At 47.1% G+C, this 19,596-nt stretch overlaps 1 protein-coding gene across 1 annotated transcript in view; it reads left to right on the top strand.

Annotated features, from left to right (window-relative positions):
* LOC147620641 (aldehyde dehydrogenase family 3 member H1-like) overlaps positions 1-19,596 on the top strand; it is a 115,785-nt gene that overhangs the window by 55,148 nt on the left and 41,041 nt on the right. Inside the window, exon 3 of the mRNA XM_086824900.1 lies at positions 11,505-11,601. Coding sequence (XP_086681026.1) covers positions 11,505-11,601 — 97 coding nt within the window. The remainder of the gene's footprint in view (positions 1-11,504; positions 11,602-19,596) is intronic.

Below are 19,596 nucleotides of genomic sequence, written 5' to 3'. Positions count from 1 at the left end.
TGTCCATGAAATACATCATCATGGGTACTAAAAATAAAAATCAAAGAAAGAGAAAGAGAGCAGCCAACATTAGGGCTGCCTGTAGCGGTGGTAGAGAGCCATAACCTTGGAGTAGAGAAGCACCAAAATTAGAGAAGAGTTGTCAACATGATAGAGGCTAGTTTGCAATAATAGAGGCTGCTCAAATGAAGAGAGAGGACTCCGATTTATAGGCTTGGGGTTCTCATAAGCTAGAATGGCAAGTAAAAGCTATATCGACATGAGGTGACGAGTGTGCGGCCACTTGTCTCACTTTGATCCACAATCCCTCCACATGTCCCAATTTAAGAGATGGTCTCTCCCATAAACTTCAACTCAAAAAATATCTTAACTCATAGATATTCTGTCAAAGGTGCTTCAGCAAGTCCACCCATTTGCTTAGCTTACGGACATAATGATGCAAACGGAATTCCCATCAGGGGTTTCCAAAAATAGTAACCCTGCGAGATTTTAGCACTCTATTTCTTTGTCTTCCACCTTATTAGAAATGTATGTAAGCACCATGTAGAAACATATTTTAATGCTAGATCTCTCCCAAATCCTCGGGAGCTTGCCGTACATGCTTTCCACTTGACACTTGAGCTCCATTGCCCATTTCTATGTCCAAGAAACCATATCAAGTGCCTAGACCAAGCTTCAGGCGCTAGATCTTTTGTACTGGATAATCCCCCATTCCCAAAGCTTGTACTTTCCAAATATTTAGACATTGTGGAGTCCATATTAGACCCCTTTTATACTGGGAAATGTCCAAGTTGGTGACAACAACAGGTGGGCGGTCTGGGTGGTATAGGATGCCATGGCATGTTATCGGGGTGTGGCTGACGCATGGTAATCTAGACCTTACGCTCGGGGTGGTTTCAGAATGGAACCTATGGCTGGGAGAAGAGTCGCTAGCCAAACTCTACCGTGGTCGTCATCAACAGGTTTTGACGCAAGTTACTTCAACGCTGCTAGGGTTTCCAGGTATGTGGGCCTTACATACACCTCCATCGTCCCCCCCCCCTCCCCCCCCCCAAGGGCCAATAGCATGGGTCCACAGGTGTGGCTGTGCCCTGGGAGAAGCTTCCCAGAGTGCACTGGCTTGCTTGGTGTGAAATGGTGCTCATGAACCATGAGAATATCTGGCCCCCTCCCTACGAGGTCTCGTTGGAGTGTGTTACCATCTTGTGCCGAATATAGAAGACGGCACTGCCCAGGCCACGGACATTCCACGAGACAATATGGATGACTACAAAAAGAGGCTCCGGGCTCTGAATGGTCTCTCCTCAGCATGCAAGGATTGGGGATGTGATCTGGATGGGGAATAATCACTATCCATCCTAGGCCACAACTGCTCTAGGTGAGCCTGGATGCGAGCTGATATGAAGGTCCACTTGGCGCTCGCATGTGCACAAGCCTCTCTGGGTGTGAATCAAGTCATTGTGTATGTACCCAAAGATCCCTCTTAGCAACAAAGCTGAGGTTACAGAAAGGCCTCATGGGCCATTGCCTTGAATTCCTCGAGCTCCATCCGCGAGGTCGACCACGCCTGGTCAACGACTTTCAGAATCTGGAGATCCTAAAAGAGGGCGAGAAACTGATGGCCTGGCCCACAAGGGTGCTATCCATAATCCACTGAGGTGCTAGCACACTCCCACAGTCAGAGGGAAGGAGAAGACCACTGCCCCAACATCAATGAGGAAAGGGTGAGAGTGGTGGAGAACAATGCGTGCCCCGAGTGGTGCAATGACCTCCACTAAGGAACTGGCGTCTAGAGGGAGGCACCTGAAGGTGTAGTCCATCGGGTGTCCCATGGTGTGAGGGCGAGCACCCTTTGTCTCAGGAGCGAGGACAGAGACCAGTGAAGGACCCGACCATCTCGATCGAGAACTGCTGCCGTTATCTGATTCAAGGACGAGAGGGGCATGGGGCTGCAGGCAAACGGCTACCACCCTACTGTGAGGTTGGGGGGGAAGGGGAAGGAACAGGCAAACGGCTACCACCCTACTGTGAGGTTGGGGGGGGGGGGGGGGGGGGGGAAGGGGAGTGAAGAATCTGGTGCTGGGGAAGAGGGTTCCACAGGAGGTTCCTGCAAAGGAGGAGGCTGAGGGTGGGACCTGTGGCAGCCGGAGGAACGGCTGATGTTCTTGCCATGTCAACAACCTTATTCTGCTTAGGGAGATATCCTTTGCCAAATTTTCAAGGGGATCTGGTGAGGGTTCCGCAGGAGGTTCCTGCAAAGGAGGAGGGTGGGACCTGCGGCAGCCGGAGGAACGGCTGATGTTCTTGCCATGCCAACAGCCTTATTCTGCTTAGGGAGATCCTTTGCCAAATTTCCAAGGGGATCCGATGATCGTAATGGTTTGCCATTAGAACTGTGCTCTTCAAACGCCTTGTGTGGAAGAAGAAGCGGGATTACCTGGCCAAGCTTGAGATGGAGATATACCAACTATTTTTGGGGCAGGACAACAAGAGGGTGTGGAATATGTTCCATGAGCGACAACCACCCACACCTATCACAACACCTGAGGCATGGCATGAATATGCAAGAACTTTATATGAAGTACCAGGGCAGCCCCCCATCCCTCATCCATCAGCAACTTGCCCGGATCATAGTACTTTTGTCACCATTCGGATGGTTTTGGATGCTATTGACAGACTACGTAATGGAAGAGCCCAAGACTAGGATGGTCTCCTGGCAAAACATTTTTCACATGCCAGAGATGTATTGGCACCATTGCTTGTACACATGTTTAACAGGGCCATTTGCGAAGGTTTCCCATACAGTTGGTCGGCACATACTATTGTACCTCTATTTAAGAGTGGTGACCCCATGATACCAGGGAACTACAAGACCATCATGATTGGCCATTCCTTGGCCAAGATATTCGGATCTATTTTGGATCGAGAGCTAAGTAGATGGGCTGAGACACATGGACTCAAAGCACCTGGGCGGGCAGGTTCCAGACGAGGTTTCACGACTTTGGATCACATATTTACCCGGCTCTCATTGAGGGATGAGCACGGGGGGAGAGGATATATTGCTGCTTTGTGGACTTCCGCAAAGCCTTTAACACGGTGCCATGTGCCAGACTCATGAGGAGATTGCATGACGTTGGTGTTCCTCCCGAGAGATGCAGTGGGGCATTTATGCATTATATGAGGCGGTGATAGGCAAAGTACGGACTCCCGGAGGCACGTCGGATACAGTGACTAGCACCATTGGAGTGAACAGGGATGCCCACTGTCACCCACACCTTTTGGACTTTACATTGATGAGATATCCGACTACATTGACAGGATGGGGGGCAGGGGGCAGTCTGGCAAGGGCTTGGATACCCATACTGCTATATGCCAATGACATTGTACTTATTGCAAACTCCCCTGAGGGTTTGCAGCAGCATTTGGATGCTTTGTAGTCATTTTGTGCAAATAGGGACCTCACAGTGAACCTTGGGAAGACTAAGATTATGGTCTTCAATACTGCACAGGCCTCGGTGACTAGATACGACCATTAGTTCACTTTTAGAGGTGAATCAGTGGAGTACACCAGATCATATGTGTACCTAGGAGTCACATTCAGCAGACCACAGTTCTCTATGAGGCAGGCAGCAAAGGCTAGATTGGCATGTGGATATGTAGCCCTAGGGGCACTAGAGAGACAATGTGCCTACGTTTAGTTTCAGGAGCCGCACACCAAACTCTGGTTGTTTGACACATTGGTCACACCTACCTACACTCTTATATGGCTCACCCATATGGGGACCCACCCTCTACCACATGAGGAGGGAGCCGCTTGTCGGCCAGGTCGGACCAAAGAGAGATTTCTATGATGGATGGCAGGTACTAGAGAAACCACGGGTGACTATGATCGCACGCATGATTCACAGCAAACCATCGGTACCTCATGAGATTGTCAGAGCAGAGATAGGAGCCGCACCAATGGTTACCGAAGCCCCGTTCCAATCAGTGACATTTTTGCAGAGGATATGGAAGCTCCCCAGACAGAGATACCCACACCTAGCACTTATCTCTTCCATGCAGTTAGCAGTAGATGGCGATACACGATGTTGGTACACCCAGATGTGTACCTGGCTGAGATTACATGGCATGACGATTGATGCACTCTCTCCATTTGATTACAGCTTGGACTGCCCCTTCTTGGACCTTAGTCGCTCTGAGCCTGGACTGCCCCTTCTTGGACCTTAGTCGCTCTGAGCAGAGTAGGGTGATCAGGATGGACATCGTGAGGCTAGATGTAGAAAGGGCATGGTCCAGCCCCCCCCCCCTACCACTAGGCATGAAGATGGCCCACTATCGGGACCATTTTCTACATCTCTCCCCAGATGGCTTTGTGACACGGTCTACATACATGGACACCCATCTCTCACATGGCATTCGCAGTGCCATTGGACAGATCCGCACTTCATCACATCAGTTGAGGGTAGAGACTGGCAGATATGAGGGGATGAAGCCAGACGACCGCATTTGTCAGCTATGTCATCAGGAAGTGGAGTCAGAGGAGCACTTGATATGCCGATGTACTGTGTACTATGAGATACGAGGGAGATACTGGTGTCTCTTCGAGAGGCTCTCCTACGAGCCAGGATAGCACACCAGGATCCACCCCGCTAGCGAGCCATGACAGATTTTTCAGGGCCAGGACCACCTTGGCAGATACGACCAGGACCTCCACTACCCCCTCGGAGAGCCAGACGTCCTTGAGGAGGAGTCACCCTTTACAGAGCCATAGCATACTTTGTCGAGCGAGACACCCACGCTTACCAGGACCTCGTCCATGGCCGCTTCATCATCGGTGGATTAGAGCCATCATCACCCGCCACAGGAGACGACTGCCCCCACTTTAGTCTCTCTATCTTACAGCAACCCATGAGAGAGATACTGAGATGAGCAGATTTACACCAGTCTTATGCTAGTTGTAGATATTATACACTTTTGTTGTACCTCGGTAGGAGTATTTTCCTTTCATAGCTGTTTAGGACACCATCAGCTGTGTACTATGTTTTCGTCTCATAGGCCACTTTGGCCTTTCGCAGATGTTAATATATCTTTCTTTCTTTCTTTCTCTATTTTGTGGAAATGTGTATGTATTATGTACGGCTATCTACAATAGCCACATGGCTGCCATCTCAAAGTCCAAAGTCACATGCAAGAAAGGAAGGAGGCTAAGCAGCCTCTGCCATCAAGAATCTAGAATCCTAGAAAGCAGTAGCCCGTAATAATCGAATCCATGGGTCAGCTTTAAGCTGATCAATCACATGTCCCTTGACCATGGAAGAAATCTGCTAGAGCAGAAGACCCCGAATACGGCCAAGGTGACCACGAATGCCAGTCGCAGCATCAAAAAAGAAAGCATTCTTGGTCAACCATATATGCCATGCCCCAATCCATCGGAAGAAGTCACAAATCACATCATGCTCTGGCTCGAGCAATCCACTTGGGGCCTGACCAAAGACCCACATAGGTGCCATCACCTCGGCATGCAGAACAAAATACCAGATCTGAGACAGATGATCCCAGCCACATCTAGCCACCGTGCAGTGAATGAAAAGATGACTAGATGTCTCCATACAGGTGGTGCAGAAAAAATAATATTCCCTTGCGATGGCTTCCCACTGGCAGCCCATCGATTACCATTCTCCATAGAAACACCTTCCCCTGGAATGGCAGCTTAGAGTGCCATCCCCTAGCCCAGGACTGTCCTCCACCATGTCTTGGATTTCCTCTTATGCCATTCCTTGTTAACTTTATCGATGACCCATGTTTTACGTTCCACCATCCTATGGTAGACATCATTCGCTGTGACAAGCATGAGATCACCGGGCTTCGCAAACATCCAATCGATCCAAGGGACATGTATATCCAGAGGCGGGATATCTCCCATGAGAACCAAAGTATCATGTATGGTGGACCACAAGGCTCTGTAATTCCTCGGCACCCCAAAGTACTCTCGTATCCGGCGGAAGGAAAACCTCCTCTCTTTAGAAGGGACTAGCCCATCTTGAACTCTCACGAGGCCCAAAACAGCCATAACTGTTTGCGCCTGCAGCTTTTATTCTCCCAGTGCACCACTCTCGAAGAGAGAGACAATTTTCCTTGCAAAGAATTCGCCCCCAATCTATTTTCCGGTGGGCTCCATTAGTACGGGCCAATACCTCTTGCCAAGAGGCCACCAAATGAGTCAGGAGGGAGGAAGGAACCTTACATACATCGGAAGCATTTATCACATGCCACCATGATGCGTCAATATGTGTACGGCTATAATGCAAGCCCAACTGTTGCAACATATGCCTAGACATGAGCACCCATGGCTGATCTGGTTGGAGGCATAGATCTTGAAGCAGAGTCCACCTGCGAGCTACCATATTCAGTCTGATGTCTAGAATAGCTGCTCCCCCCATACGCTTGGGAGTGGTGATATGCTCCCATGAAATCCATGTCTGTCCTGGGAGATTCCCTTGTCTTTTCCACAACATAAACCCAACGGGCTGCATGAGATTTCCCAATGATTTCTAAGACCAAGGCAACAAGGGTAGAAAGTATGAGACCATGCCAATCATGATAACTTGACCGACTTTAAGACGAACATGTAGCAGCCAACCCTGACATTTCAAGTACAAAAACTTATCATGGATTTTTCTAGACATCCATGCTAACATCTCAGTGTGAGGAACATCCACCCCAATGGGGTATCCAGTCCCTTCCCACCCAAGATCTTGCAACCTCTGTTCTGTGCAACTCAGCAAGGCTGATTTGCCAACATTGATATGCAGCCCCGAGGCTTGTGCAAACAGAGACCACGCTTCCATAGCCCTTTTAACATTGGCCCTCTCAGCCCTAAGGAACATGAAAGAATCATCTGGCAATGCCTGGCCAACGAGCTGAGAACCATTGGGGAGACGCAGCCCCACCACTTCCCCTTTCGAAGCAAAACTATCCAGTAATGAAAGAATGGGATGCGTCACAATCGCAAAAAGTAATGGACTAAGGGGACAACCTTGCCTCAATGCTCGAGACATTGCAATACCTGGAGTGATCCATCCATTCATCATAACTCTTGCTTTTGCTCCTGTACTGATGGTATGAACAATGTTAGACATACGAGATCCAAACCCCATAGCTTTCATAAGCTCCGACACAAAAGACCAACTAACGTGGTCATAGGCTTTCTCGAGATCCAATTGTATCATCACCACCTCCTGCTTAGAGGCCTTAGCATAGTCTATCCCAATTTGCACATTCAAAATATTATGCAGAATGTTGCGGCCTGAAACAAACCCATATTGATGTGGATGAATCAACCTCGGAAGCACTCTTTGTATTCTATTTGCCAAGACCTTTGTAAAGATTTTATACATTGATCCCATTACAGAAATAGGTCGCCACTGCTTCCAAGAGTTGGGACATGGGACCTTAGGCAACAAACGTAGAATCCCAACTTTCCATTCGTCAGGCATTAGTCCTGTCTGCCAAATTGCCTGGCCAATCTGAGTGATTGGCCCTTTTAAATCCTTTGCATACTTCTTAAAAAGCTCATTAGGCAACCCATCCCATCCACGACTCTTGCCTTTAGGCAAATGTTGGAGCACCATTTCCACTTCCCCTTCGGTGATATCTGCCTCTAGATTTTCTACAGACTCAATCGAAAGTTGGTCCTTGACCAAATCAAACAATACACTTCTTGCCTCATCCCTATTCAAGGAAGAGTGCTCACATGCAGAGAACAGACCAGCAAAGTAGCAAACACAAGACTGAATCACCAAAGGGGGATCAGAGATCATTGTCCCATCATCAGCCAACACTCTAACCACATTCTCCCTTGCATATTTTTGATGCAATTTAGCATAAAGTCATGGCCTTGACAATTATTGTCCAGGAAGGCCTCTTGTCTAGCCAAAAGCTTGTATTGAACATATTCTTTGTCCTCAAGGGAGTTCAAGCATTTTGCCAGAAAATAGAAAGAGCTTCCGTTTCAGGAGCTTGTATGCCACCCATTATACAAGATTGCACCTGCTCATACAGCCCCTGCACTTCCTGCAAATGCTCGTGCCGAGACGATGCACAACTCTTCCCATGTTGACGAGCCAGGGACTGTATATTTCCAGCACAAACAGCCCAAGCTTGTACCCCATGCAACTGAGTTCAGTGAGTAAGGTGTCGAATCAATTGCATCATATATTCATCCAACAAGTCATGGCCCAAAAAAGACTGATTGAAACGAAGTGGCAACCTCCCCAACAAACTTTTATACGCATCCACTGAATGAAATTGTAGTTCCAACAGCAATGGAAAGTGATCTAACAAAGAAAACCTCCGTAACACTTCCATGCGCATAATCTCTGGTAGGAAAAGATCATGTTGCAACACACACATCCTATCCAACCTCGCACTTGTACCCATAAATTTCTGAGATTAGTTAAATCCCCTATCATCAGGCCGCAACCACTCCCACATATCTTGCTTCAATACCTGAGCAGCAAAAGCTTCCCAATACACCCTCTCCAGGGCATCCATCACTGAATGCGGTGTAGAGGCATGGGCGAAGTCAGTACACACATTGAAATCACCCAAGCAAAATCCCGGCTTAGTCATGCATAACATTCGAAGCTCCTCCCATAAAATGTGCCTCTCCCTAGAGGTATTAGGAGCATAAACACACAATAACCACAACGGATCCCCCTCAAACAAGATCTCAACTACCATGAATCTGCCCTGTGAATCTTGTAAAACCATCAATGGCTGCAGCCTAGAATGGACCAAGAACATAACTCCTGAGAGACCACAAGCTTGTTTACCACTATAGAACACATGATAATCCTTATATACATATGACTGGCCAGCAAGGCGATGTAACTTGTGTTCCACTGCACAAAGTACATCCCATTGTCCTTCAAACAAACATCTCCACAAACAGTACATTCTCTTCTGTGAAGAGACCCCTTTGACATTTCACTGTACAATCTTCATACAAGCAGTCAGTAAGCAACAACACATATAGAGAAGGCTTATGCCTTGCCCTTCCCCTTATCCCTGCTTTGCGCACGCATATCATCCATGAACTTTGCAAACAAATCATGTATTGCCCAAAGGCCTCACCACGACCACCTTGTGAGGAGCAGGGATCCTATCCAGTCACCGGGAGGGGATATTTAACATCCCATGGAGACACTACATTACCTTGTGCATCAAACAAAAGAGACATCTCCTTAGGGTTCACCTTGACCCCCCTATTTCCTTGGGATCTTAAATCATAACGGGGCGGCGATCAGTCTCCACATATCCAGTCCCGCCATAGTCCCCTGCATTAAACCTCCTACCAGGCTGCGTAGCCACCATCTGTTGCTGGGAGATATTCACCCGCCCATATGACGGGCGGTGGGCATAGGTATACCCCTTCCACATCTCACTCCGAGGGCGAGGATCCTGAGGCATCTGTGGAGGGTGCCTAGCACCTCTCTTCACCACCTCCACCCAAGGACTATCCACCTCACGCTGAGGCTCGGTTGTAACATTAGCAGGTATCATCACAGGCTCCGACAGGACCGAGTGTGCCACAAGAGTATCATGTTGAGCCACATTTCCAGGTGCCTCCACACGAGCTTTCCCACCACTCTGCTCATTACCATTATGCTGCCCCTCAAGACCATCTTGCAGATCCGGAGGCGATTGATTTCGATCCTTAGGACATTCAAACAAGAAATGTCCCATCTCTCCACATTGGAAACAATGTCCTGCAAAAGCACCCCATTTCAATTTGTACAAGAAAGTGTGCATATTGCGAGATTTAACCCTGAGATACCCGGTCTAGTTTTTGCAATGTCCCACAACATGCAAACTCAATTACGATTTTTTGAGACCGCTCGGGGTCCCACCAACACTTGCCCAATAGATCCCATGAGCTCAGGAAGTTTGTACCACAACATGGGTGGGAAATCTAGCACATCCACCTAAATAGGGCATGCTTGCCGCAAAGCATCTTTATACTCTGCCATGGGCTTCCATGGAATGACATGAACCAGCTGGCCATCGAAACAAAGGTACCCTCTGAAGGATAGCCTCATGGGCATCAACAGTGCGAAACAAAATCTCATAAAACCCACGAGGACCATCAAACACATCCTCAATAGCATCAGAGCCCAACATCTCTGCCAGGCAAGACTTCATTCTCCACACAAAAGGCAGCCGACCAGTAAAGAAAAAAACCGCAGCTCAGGCATGAAACATGTTGAGTTGTTGCAAAAGCTCCATGTCATCCATTTCCACATTCATAACATCCGCATGATCCACTGCAGACATTTTCTCTGTGATCGCATCAGCATACTCTTTGAGCAACTCATTCCCCAAAAGCAGTTGACGCTGAATTTCTTCAGCAGAGATCTCAATGCGAACTTGTTGTTCCGGCCCCATCTCTGGAACATGCGAAGACATATAGGTATCCTCCAAACGTTGGTGTTTGGGGTTGTCGTCAACAGCTACAGCACTTTGCTGGCTTCCCTCGATAGCCATGTCAACATCCAGTTGCTCCGCCATCTCTCTAGCAGCCCGATCTTCCTTTACCTGCGCCATGGACATTGCTGCTGAAGGCTGAATCTCACAAAGCAGGCAGCAGCAATCCTCGGATAACAAATCTGACCGCACCAGTAGCTCCGAAAGGGGGGTAAAACCCCGGCTTGGCTGCCTTGGCTGCTGGCGAAAGCCCTCCCCTTACGCCCCCTGCTCGATCGCAGCAAAGTCAGTTTCTGTTGCACTGTTTCTGTTGCGCAACAATCGCGATGATGCGGGCAGGCTGTGCGTGCACACACACACAGACCACACCCACGCGACGCCCCACACACCCACAGTCCGCGCACTGCCCGACGAGGTCTCTCTCTCTCTGAGCTCTACCACACAGTTCTCTAAATTCTCTCTCTCTCTCTCTCTTCTCTTATGCATTTTGCATTAAGGTTCCTACAAGGTGCTTCAGGGCTGCAATTAGAGGTATGAAGGCTTCCGCTATGTCACAGAGCAAGACAAGATAGAGAATGTAGAAAGAAAGAGAGGCAGCCCAGCAGAAGGAAGGGAACGGTAAGGTGGGTGGAGGTGAAGCAAGAATGGCCACGGGAGGGACAAAAAGAGGGGGGTGGTGGAAGAGGGGCAAGGAAGGGGGGGTGATGCCAACAGAAGGGTGGAATGGGAGAGGCGGGTGAGGTTGGGAGGCAAGTGGAAGGGTGGGGTTGGGGGGCAAAGACACACAGGGTTACAAGGGGGGGGGGGGGGGGGGGGGGGGGAGGATAGGGTTTGGTACGAGAGCTCCAGTTGTCTTGTCCTAGCACGCATACGTGACCCTATTAGACCCTTGTAAGTTTGTAGTGGAGGTAGACATTTTAGTCCCTATTCGAATTTTACTTTTGTCTTTTAAAACAAAGAATGTTTTAATGCTGGATTTTCAAATGTTGGCTCTATATGTAGGTTTTGTGGGTGTGCAGATTTCTTTACCTCTTCCAATACAACCCGCATCTGGTGGAATTATTGCAGAGCCTCTCGGTGTTGTGCTTATCTTTTCAACTTGGAATTTTCCGATAAGTAAGCTTTTTAGTTTTTGAAATTTGTTTGGCTTGATAGAAGATGGAACTTTGGATTTTTGTTTAAGATATCTTTAGGATGCGTGAGTCTTGGTCATTATTAATCCCTTACAATCGATTTTGTGAGGTATGATTATAATCAGAGAAAAAATAGTCTAACAGGGCACACATTTAATGGAGCCCTAAATACAAATATGTTTTAGTTGACTTGGTATCGGTGAGAGGTACATATATAGTTTTCTTACTAATACAAAACAGAATTTTAAGGATCATGTGTGATGAGGCTGGTACAAATTGGATTGTTGTGAGGACGGGGGCTTGGGCCCAAAAATGATCATGCAGGGCAGAAACAGATCATACATCTTTCATTGGGAGAATTGTATGATTGAGCAAACAAGATCATGCATTAAGCCTAACAGAAGAACATGAGGCCTAGTGTAACAAGAAAATGCTTTCAGGACTTGGTAGCTTAGGGGACATTCCAAGGAAGATGACATTCCTGCTTTGGGAACTTGGCTTAAATGAGAGAGGCAATGGTCGTGGGGAGACCATTCCCCCCAGGCAAATGGGGAGCCGCAGTGGCGACCCATTTTTCAGGTTGGGAATGGGCAACCCATTACCTGACGCCGTGTGAGGGAAGAAATGGGTGATTGTGACAACTCAGAATTTGTCATACACTTACATCAACAAAATCAAAAGAAGCCTGACAGATTCCCGCACAGTCTGACTTGCCAGAATCTGGTACCAAAGAGGAATTGTATTTTATTATATGGCGAGGATCTGATTTCCTATGACCAATACCAAGTTTAGAAAAACTTGGGTAGAGGTTCATGGCAAGGAAAATCACTCAAAACTTCTCCAAAAACACTTGTGGACTTAATTGGAGCAATGACGGAAGAGAGTTGAATTTTCAGAGTCATGGGAAGAGCTGTAATTATAAGGAGCAAGACAACAGAGAAAGTGGGGCACACTATCCAAAAGTGTGATATCTGCTGCTTTTGTTTTCTCTAATCTTGTTTTGGACTATGTTGGGGAGATCTTGGTCAGACATGCTTGGTAGGCCTCTTACACCTTCCTGCGAGGAGTTTGTAAGCGCTTCCAAGGAGGGTGATGGGGTGCCAGTGTCGTACTTCCAAACGATCAATTCCCTCCTTGGGGATCAAATGAATAAGCCCTTCCAAGAGCCGCTTTGGCATGTGGCTTGGTCCAAAACCACCTTCCATGAGATCCTAGTGAAGAACGAACATGAAAACTGGAAGGCCATCCTCCTCAGGCACTTGCTGTAACTCGCGGCGGGTGCCCGGGGGACTAGGGCCTTTGACACACTTGTTGATACCATCAATGCATATCAAAACACTTAAACATGGCCACAACCTTAACACATATCCATCATCACTTTGCATAAAACATAAAAGCTAGACAAAACATCCACAAATGCTGAAAGTGGAGCTTGCACGTGTGACACCGCATAGAGGCCAGAATGAGCCTATGGTTCCTGAGTTCTGCAAACACAATGGCCAAATGCCTTCTATGCTCTTCCTCAGTTTGTGAATGCACAATCATATCATCAAAGAATGTGCCCACAAACGCTCTATGAGGCCTGAAAATCCTGTCCATCATTCTATTAAATGTGGCAGGTGCATTTGTCAAACCAAAGGGCATAACCAAGAACTCATACAACCCAAACGTGGTTCGGAATGCTGTCTTATGCACATCCTCGGGTTTGATACGTATCTGATGGTACCCGCTTTTCAAGTCAATACGACTAAAGACTGTGGAGCCCTGTAAGCGGTTCAAAATGTCATCGATCCTCGGAATGGGGAATCGATTCTTGATGGTATTCTTGTTCAGCGCCCTGTAGTCAATACACATGCGCCAAGAACCATCCTTCTTTTGCACTAAGAGTAGAGGTGAGCAAAAGGGTGATGAGCTAGGCTGTATCAACCCTTTATTCAAAAGCTCCTGTACCTGACTCATAATTTCTTCCTGTTGGGCTGCACTAACACGGTACGGCGGTCTATTTGGTGGAGTACTACCAGGAATTAGATCAATGGCATGATCTTCTGGCCTCTCAGGAGGAAGTTCTCCTGGCAATGACTCAGAAAAACAATCTTGGAACCCACATAAGAAATCAGTCCTGTCCTTATCTAGCATAGACAAATTAGACTTAGACTCATCATCTTGTGCATCCTTTACATAAATCAAGTACGCGGAAAGATGCTTTTCAATTACTGATGAAATTGCCGAAGCTGATACAATAGGAACAGATTTCCCTTTAAGTTTTACATCCAAAACATGTTCTTTCCCTCTATGAGTCAGAGTGATTTTCCTATTGTATGTATCCACCACCGCATGTACTCTGTGGCACCATGGCATATCCAACAAAACATCACAGCCATCAAGTGGCATGATGAAAAACTCTTCGCTGTCCACATAACTTTGCAAATGAAGCCTGAGCTTCCCAATGATAGGAGTAACGGGTTCTGCATACCCTGGACAAGCCATGTTAGCCTCATATAACGGCCCCATCTCCTCTGCACGAATCCCCAATCGGCCAGCCAAATCTAGTGAAATGAAGTTGGCTCTAGCACCTGTGTTAAAGAATATCAAGGCATTTTGATCTCTCACTTTGTCCCATGCCCTGCACAACTCTGTCTCTTCACCACCTGGCTGTTCCCCAACAAGATCAAGAACTAACCCTGCAGAAGGTTTTGGTTTCTTTGACTTGGGCTCTCCTTTATTGTCAAAGTCCTTTTGGGACTTTCTTTTGGGACAATTAAAAGACATATGTCCCTCTTCTGTACAGTAAAAACATTTCCGAGCATCTCTCAAAGCCTATCTTTCCTCATAAGTTCTCTTGGGCATTGGCAACTTCTTATACTGCGTCTCTGAAGACCCTTTAGCATCATGCGCAGTATGCCCAGATTTTCCAGCTTTCTTGCTCGAGTTCTTACTTCCTTTAAACCCAGATGAATCTCCAGTGAGTAACGCATTAGCTGTCATAGCATTCTCTATCATCTGTGACATGTTCGTTACTCGAGTCTTGATACAATAATCACGCACCTCCTTGGGCAGCCCACAACAATACTTCTCTACCTGCTCAGACAAGGGCACTGCACGGTAAGAAGTAACTGGGAGTAAAGCTTCCCAAAACTTCTTGTTATAATCTTCCAAATTTTCACACTTTGAAGCATCCAACTTGTGCCATGTAGTCATTACATCCACCTCAAATGTAGATGTGAGCCATACGGAAGAGAAAACCTGTTTAAATTGTACCCAAGTAGTGGGTGCTATGCCCTGCAGAAGAAGAGTAGACCACCACTGCAAAGCATTGCCTTTGAGAAAAGTGGCAGCTTTCCTCACTCTAGAGGACTCTGTGTAATTCCCACCAGAAAAAGCAGCATCAAACTGCTGTAAAAAGGTAAGTGCTTTTAATTTATCTTTGGCTCCATTGAATGTATCAAATTTCACAGCAGCTCCCCCTTCCTTATAATCTTTCGCCTTACCCATAGGCGTTAGATTATCATATGGAAGTGGCTTCGCAAGATTGCTGCCCCCAACATTCATGCCCATCATAGGGTCAACATTACCCATTCCCACACCTGGCATGCCATACATTCCAGCCATGTTTCCAAACATTCCGTTATGCATACCGGGTTGCATGCCACCATACATATTTGCTTGCATTCCAGGTTGCATGCTCCCAAACATATTGCCTTGTATTCCGGACTGCATACCACCATACATATTCCCCTGCATACCAGGCTGAAAATTAGCTCCAAAAGGCCCTGGCATACCCATGCCTCCTTGAGGATAACCCCCAATCATAGATTGAAACACAGAGCCACCACCACAATAACCTGGATGCATAGTCTGCTGAGGAATAGATGGCTGTCCAAAGAAAGAACTCTGAGAATTAGCACCATAAGCATGCTGCATGTTCGGAAACTGTCCAAAAGATTGTTCCTGTGGGATGGCACCACTATGACCCTGAGGAAGGTTCTTAGAACGCACCTTCTTCTTCTTCTTTTCGGGCTTTGTACGGGATCTCATAAATTCAGCAAACTTCTCACTTTGTGTGAGCTGCATAAACACATCCATAACACCAGCCAAACGATTTTTAAACTGAGCATCATCTTCCTCTTTACCAAGCACATCTTCTGGCTGTGTTACATCCTCATAATGCTCATCATCTGCAGCCTGTTCTCCTGCAAGAATATCCTCAGATGCATTTCTCTCAGGAGAGGTCTCTTGCTCTTCCTCTTCATGATAAAAGTACTCGTCTTCTATGTCAGACATGTTGCTGAATTTTTTTTCAGCGATGACTTTCCTCGAGCCAACCACGAGCTCACCCCCTTAAGAAAGTTGATGATTGGTCCCGGCAATGGAACCTTGATACCGTCCTCTGGTAGAAACCAAAGTGCGGTAGACTAGCAGTCACCCTTCCACTTGTAGTCGAGATATGAAAACAAATTTGATTGGAGCTAGAGTGCCCCAAATCTGAAATAAAACCGACACCTGTTGGCCCCAAAGCTTGGCGCCCCTTGCGGTATTTCTTTATTCAATTTCAAAAAGATGTAAAGCTGAGTACAACAAGACCAGCCAGGAGAGTATATCTGTATGTCCAATCTGGCAGCCCACAATACCTCTTAGCACAGAGGATACACACACAGATCTGTGTCCAACAAAAGCAACACTCTGTGTTCCCCTCTGATCAGCCAAGACTATTCAGCAGGGCAGCCTTGAGCACACATCTGGCATATCCCATGTACATGGTTTCACAACTCAGCACATACATACATCCACTGCCCAATCTCTGTTTCCACCCTTTCAATCTACCATACCCCTCCTCTCACAAGGGGCCAGATAGCATAACTCTGCAGAGCAGACATAAGCCAATGGAAAGAAAGATAAATGGACAAGTTCAGAGCTTACCAAATCAGCTCGTGGTTCTACACTCGCGAGGCCAATTGTACCAGTCTGTGCATGCCAGAGACTGTCTGTACTTTTCCTCTTGCAACCACCTGACTGTTACTCCAAATATACTCTGATAGGACACCACCTGCAGCTGTCCGTATGTTCATCTGTTGCTTGTGTTAGAAGAATTTGCAGCAACTGAACGTGTCTGTGTCAGAAAGCTGCTACTGTAGTGTCCTGCACAGTACCCGCCTGCCCAGCTAACAGCGAGTGTACTATTCCGTACAGTATCCACCTGCAGCCCCTAATCCGTACAGGTCAGAACCAGCCAGTAGTCGCCTAGATCTGCAACTGCCTGCTCCGCCTGTTCTCTGATCGCCGGCACCGCCTGCAACAACAGCTATCGCCTGCCCTGTACGGCCTGTATTGGCCACGTGGACTGTACATCTGTACAGCCTGGTCAGCTCTTAGCCACTGTTAGCGCCATCTGTACCAGTAGAAGAACCTGCAACAGCCGTACTGCTGTACTTGCTGTTGTAGAACTCTGTACCGCCTCCACACGTGGATTGTACGGGCAACTTTGCACAGAAAACAGCAGCCAAAAACCACAGCCAGCCAGTCGACCAACCTTTTCTTCCTCTCCACGCTTGTGAACTTGCACGACTCCCCAAAAGCTAGAGAGAGAGAGAGGTGAGAGAGGCATGCAACTCCAAAAGTGGAGTGGCCTCTCTCCAAAAATGTCCTAGGGCCCCAACTTTAATAAACATTAAAGTTCCCTAGGGGCCACTAAGGCCTAGGGGCAACTTATAGATAAAACATTAAAATAATAATGTTCTAGTTCCCCCCTTCACACCTGGAGATGTCCACACATCATTATCTCTGTCCGGGCACCCCAAATGTGAATCATTTAATATTTTTGCTCAGCAACCACCATGCCCACACTTGTGCCGTTCCATTTTCACAGGGTCATGACAGCCAAGGAGGTTGGGGTAACAGACTGAGCCGTTGGCTTCCACTGTATGACACTGGAAACAATGATTTTCACGTTGATACAAGATGTGCTCAGCTAAAGACAGATGACCTCATACCTCACTCACCTTGATCTTTTGATCATGTGTAAGCTTTGGTGTGATTAGGGTCCCAATTTCCCCACTGAAGGGGCCCCACCACAAAGGTGTTGCAGCAGATGCAAAGTGGTCTCACTGTTGGCTGAAACACACATGCTAGGTTTCTCCTGCTGCTGCCCCATGTACTTGCTGATGGCTGGTTGTGCAAGGAGATGCACCGCATTTACTGCTGCACCGGGCTGCTTTGGGGACTAGCAGCCGGCTGTGTTTAATGCCCTTGAGCAAACGATTCTTATGAGGAGAGGGAGGACCTGGCTGCATTTAGTAGGCGTGGGGTGCTGCACTGCTGGGCTCGATGACCTACTGGCCGGCTACCTGACTTACCTTATCGCTGGTCGTGGTAGTTGGCTGGCCCTACAGCCCAAACTTGGGCTGTGTGCATGTGCATGTGCCCAGTGCCCACCTACCCCATAACTGGTTATTCAGAACAGGGCGCCCAAATGGCAGTCCTCTATGGCCCACGTGCCCCATTTCTCAACTTCCAAAAGGAGAAATCTGCTAATGCTAGTTTTCTGGAACTTTGGGTTTCACACTTAGCATTAACCTACTACCAGATTCTGACTCAGTCTGACCTAGATTTCAGTGCCTAGCAAGTGCATAATAAGCTCCTGGAACCCGTGCAGTGTGTACTGCTTTTAACTTTACATTATACTAGTATTGCACCCGCGCATTGCTGCGGCCAACCAAGGTTCCAGAAAAAAACTATTCCCTCTCTACAACCATCTCTCTCTCTCTCTCACACACACATGCACATGCACATGACCCTCTCCCTCTCTCTGTCACGTACACACACTCTCAAATGTTGAAACTCTCTCTCTCTCTCTCTCTCTCTCTCACATGCACACACATATACACACCTGCCTCTCTCTCTCTCTCTCTCTCTCTCTCTCTCACACACACACACACACACTTTTTTTTTTTAGTAAAACCAGTAATTGTTATATTTTCATAAAGTCAATATACAAGACATTAGACTCCAAAGGAGAGCCTAATGGAAGCACACAAGAAAGTTTACATAATCATATTCTCCAGAGTGGAGAATATCCAAAGATCAAAAGCACTCGAAGAAAAGCTGAATACAAGATGCATCCATGTCACCCTCAAGGCAAGCAGCATATACAGACTGTCGCAATGAGGCTCGGAAAGATTCATATGATTGGAGATTGTGCCTTCCCAAATATGCAAAATTGTGTTCACTCCAGATGGTCCATAGGGCCCAATATCTCACCCAAAATAGAAAAAGTGAGTATTGGGACAAAGTTCTGAGATGGCTGCCAAAGAGCCAGAAATGTTTCCCAAATCTATGAGTTGGGAAGCGAAGGCAAAGATAATCAGAAATACGCCTGAGGAGGATCCTAGAACAAGGACAATGCCAAAGCAAATGAGGAATTGTCTCTGAAAGAGCCATACATCTTAGACAGGTGGATGATGCAATATGGCGTCTTGCAAGTGTAACCCCCACTGACAATGTACCTGTCAAACATCTCCAGAGGAAAAGTCTTTGTTTCAAAGGCATTTTACTTTTCCATATCATTCGAATATTCTTCCTCCACCATGAAAGGGGTTTCCTTATATGCCATAAAGAATTGCCATATTGCTGGATCCATGGAGCAGGCTGAAGTAAATGATAGGCTTTAATAGAGGTTAGAGCGGGGAGAGGAACAGGATGAGTGCCTGTAGTGGAGGAAAGCAGCTGCCAATCCATAAGCCGATCCATAGGAGCCATAGGAGGAACTGGTAGAAAAGGAAATAATAAATCAGCAATTTTCTTCCATATGGTCCTGTGATGCATTCCCAAAGGATAGGAAGCCATAGTCTGGGGAAAAGATAAAACATATCCCTGATCATCCACCACATCTTGTATATACCGAATTCCCAATTTAGAGAGGTTGTATGCTCGGATCGGTTCCTGTAAGGCAAGTGGAGTGTCAAAGATGGCACTCCAATGAATA

This window comes from Cibotium barometz, chromosome 31 (genome assembly GCF_041138505.1).
Source record: "Cibotium barometz isolate CiBa-2024 chromosome 31, ASM4113850v1, whole genome shotgun sequence".
Classification (NCBI taxonomy): domain Eukaryota; kingdom Viridiplantae; phylum Streptophyta; class Polypodiopsida; order Cyatheales; family Cibotiaceae; genus Cibotium; species Cibotium barometz.
The sequence above is the reverse complement of the archived record's forward strand: the minus strand, read 5'-3'. Positions and strand labels throughout refer to the sequence as shown.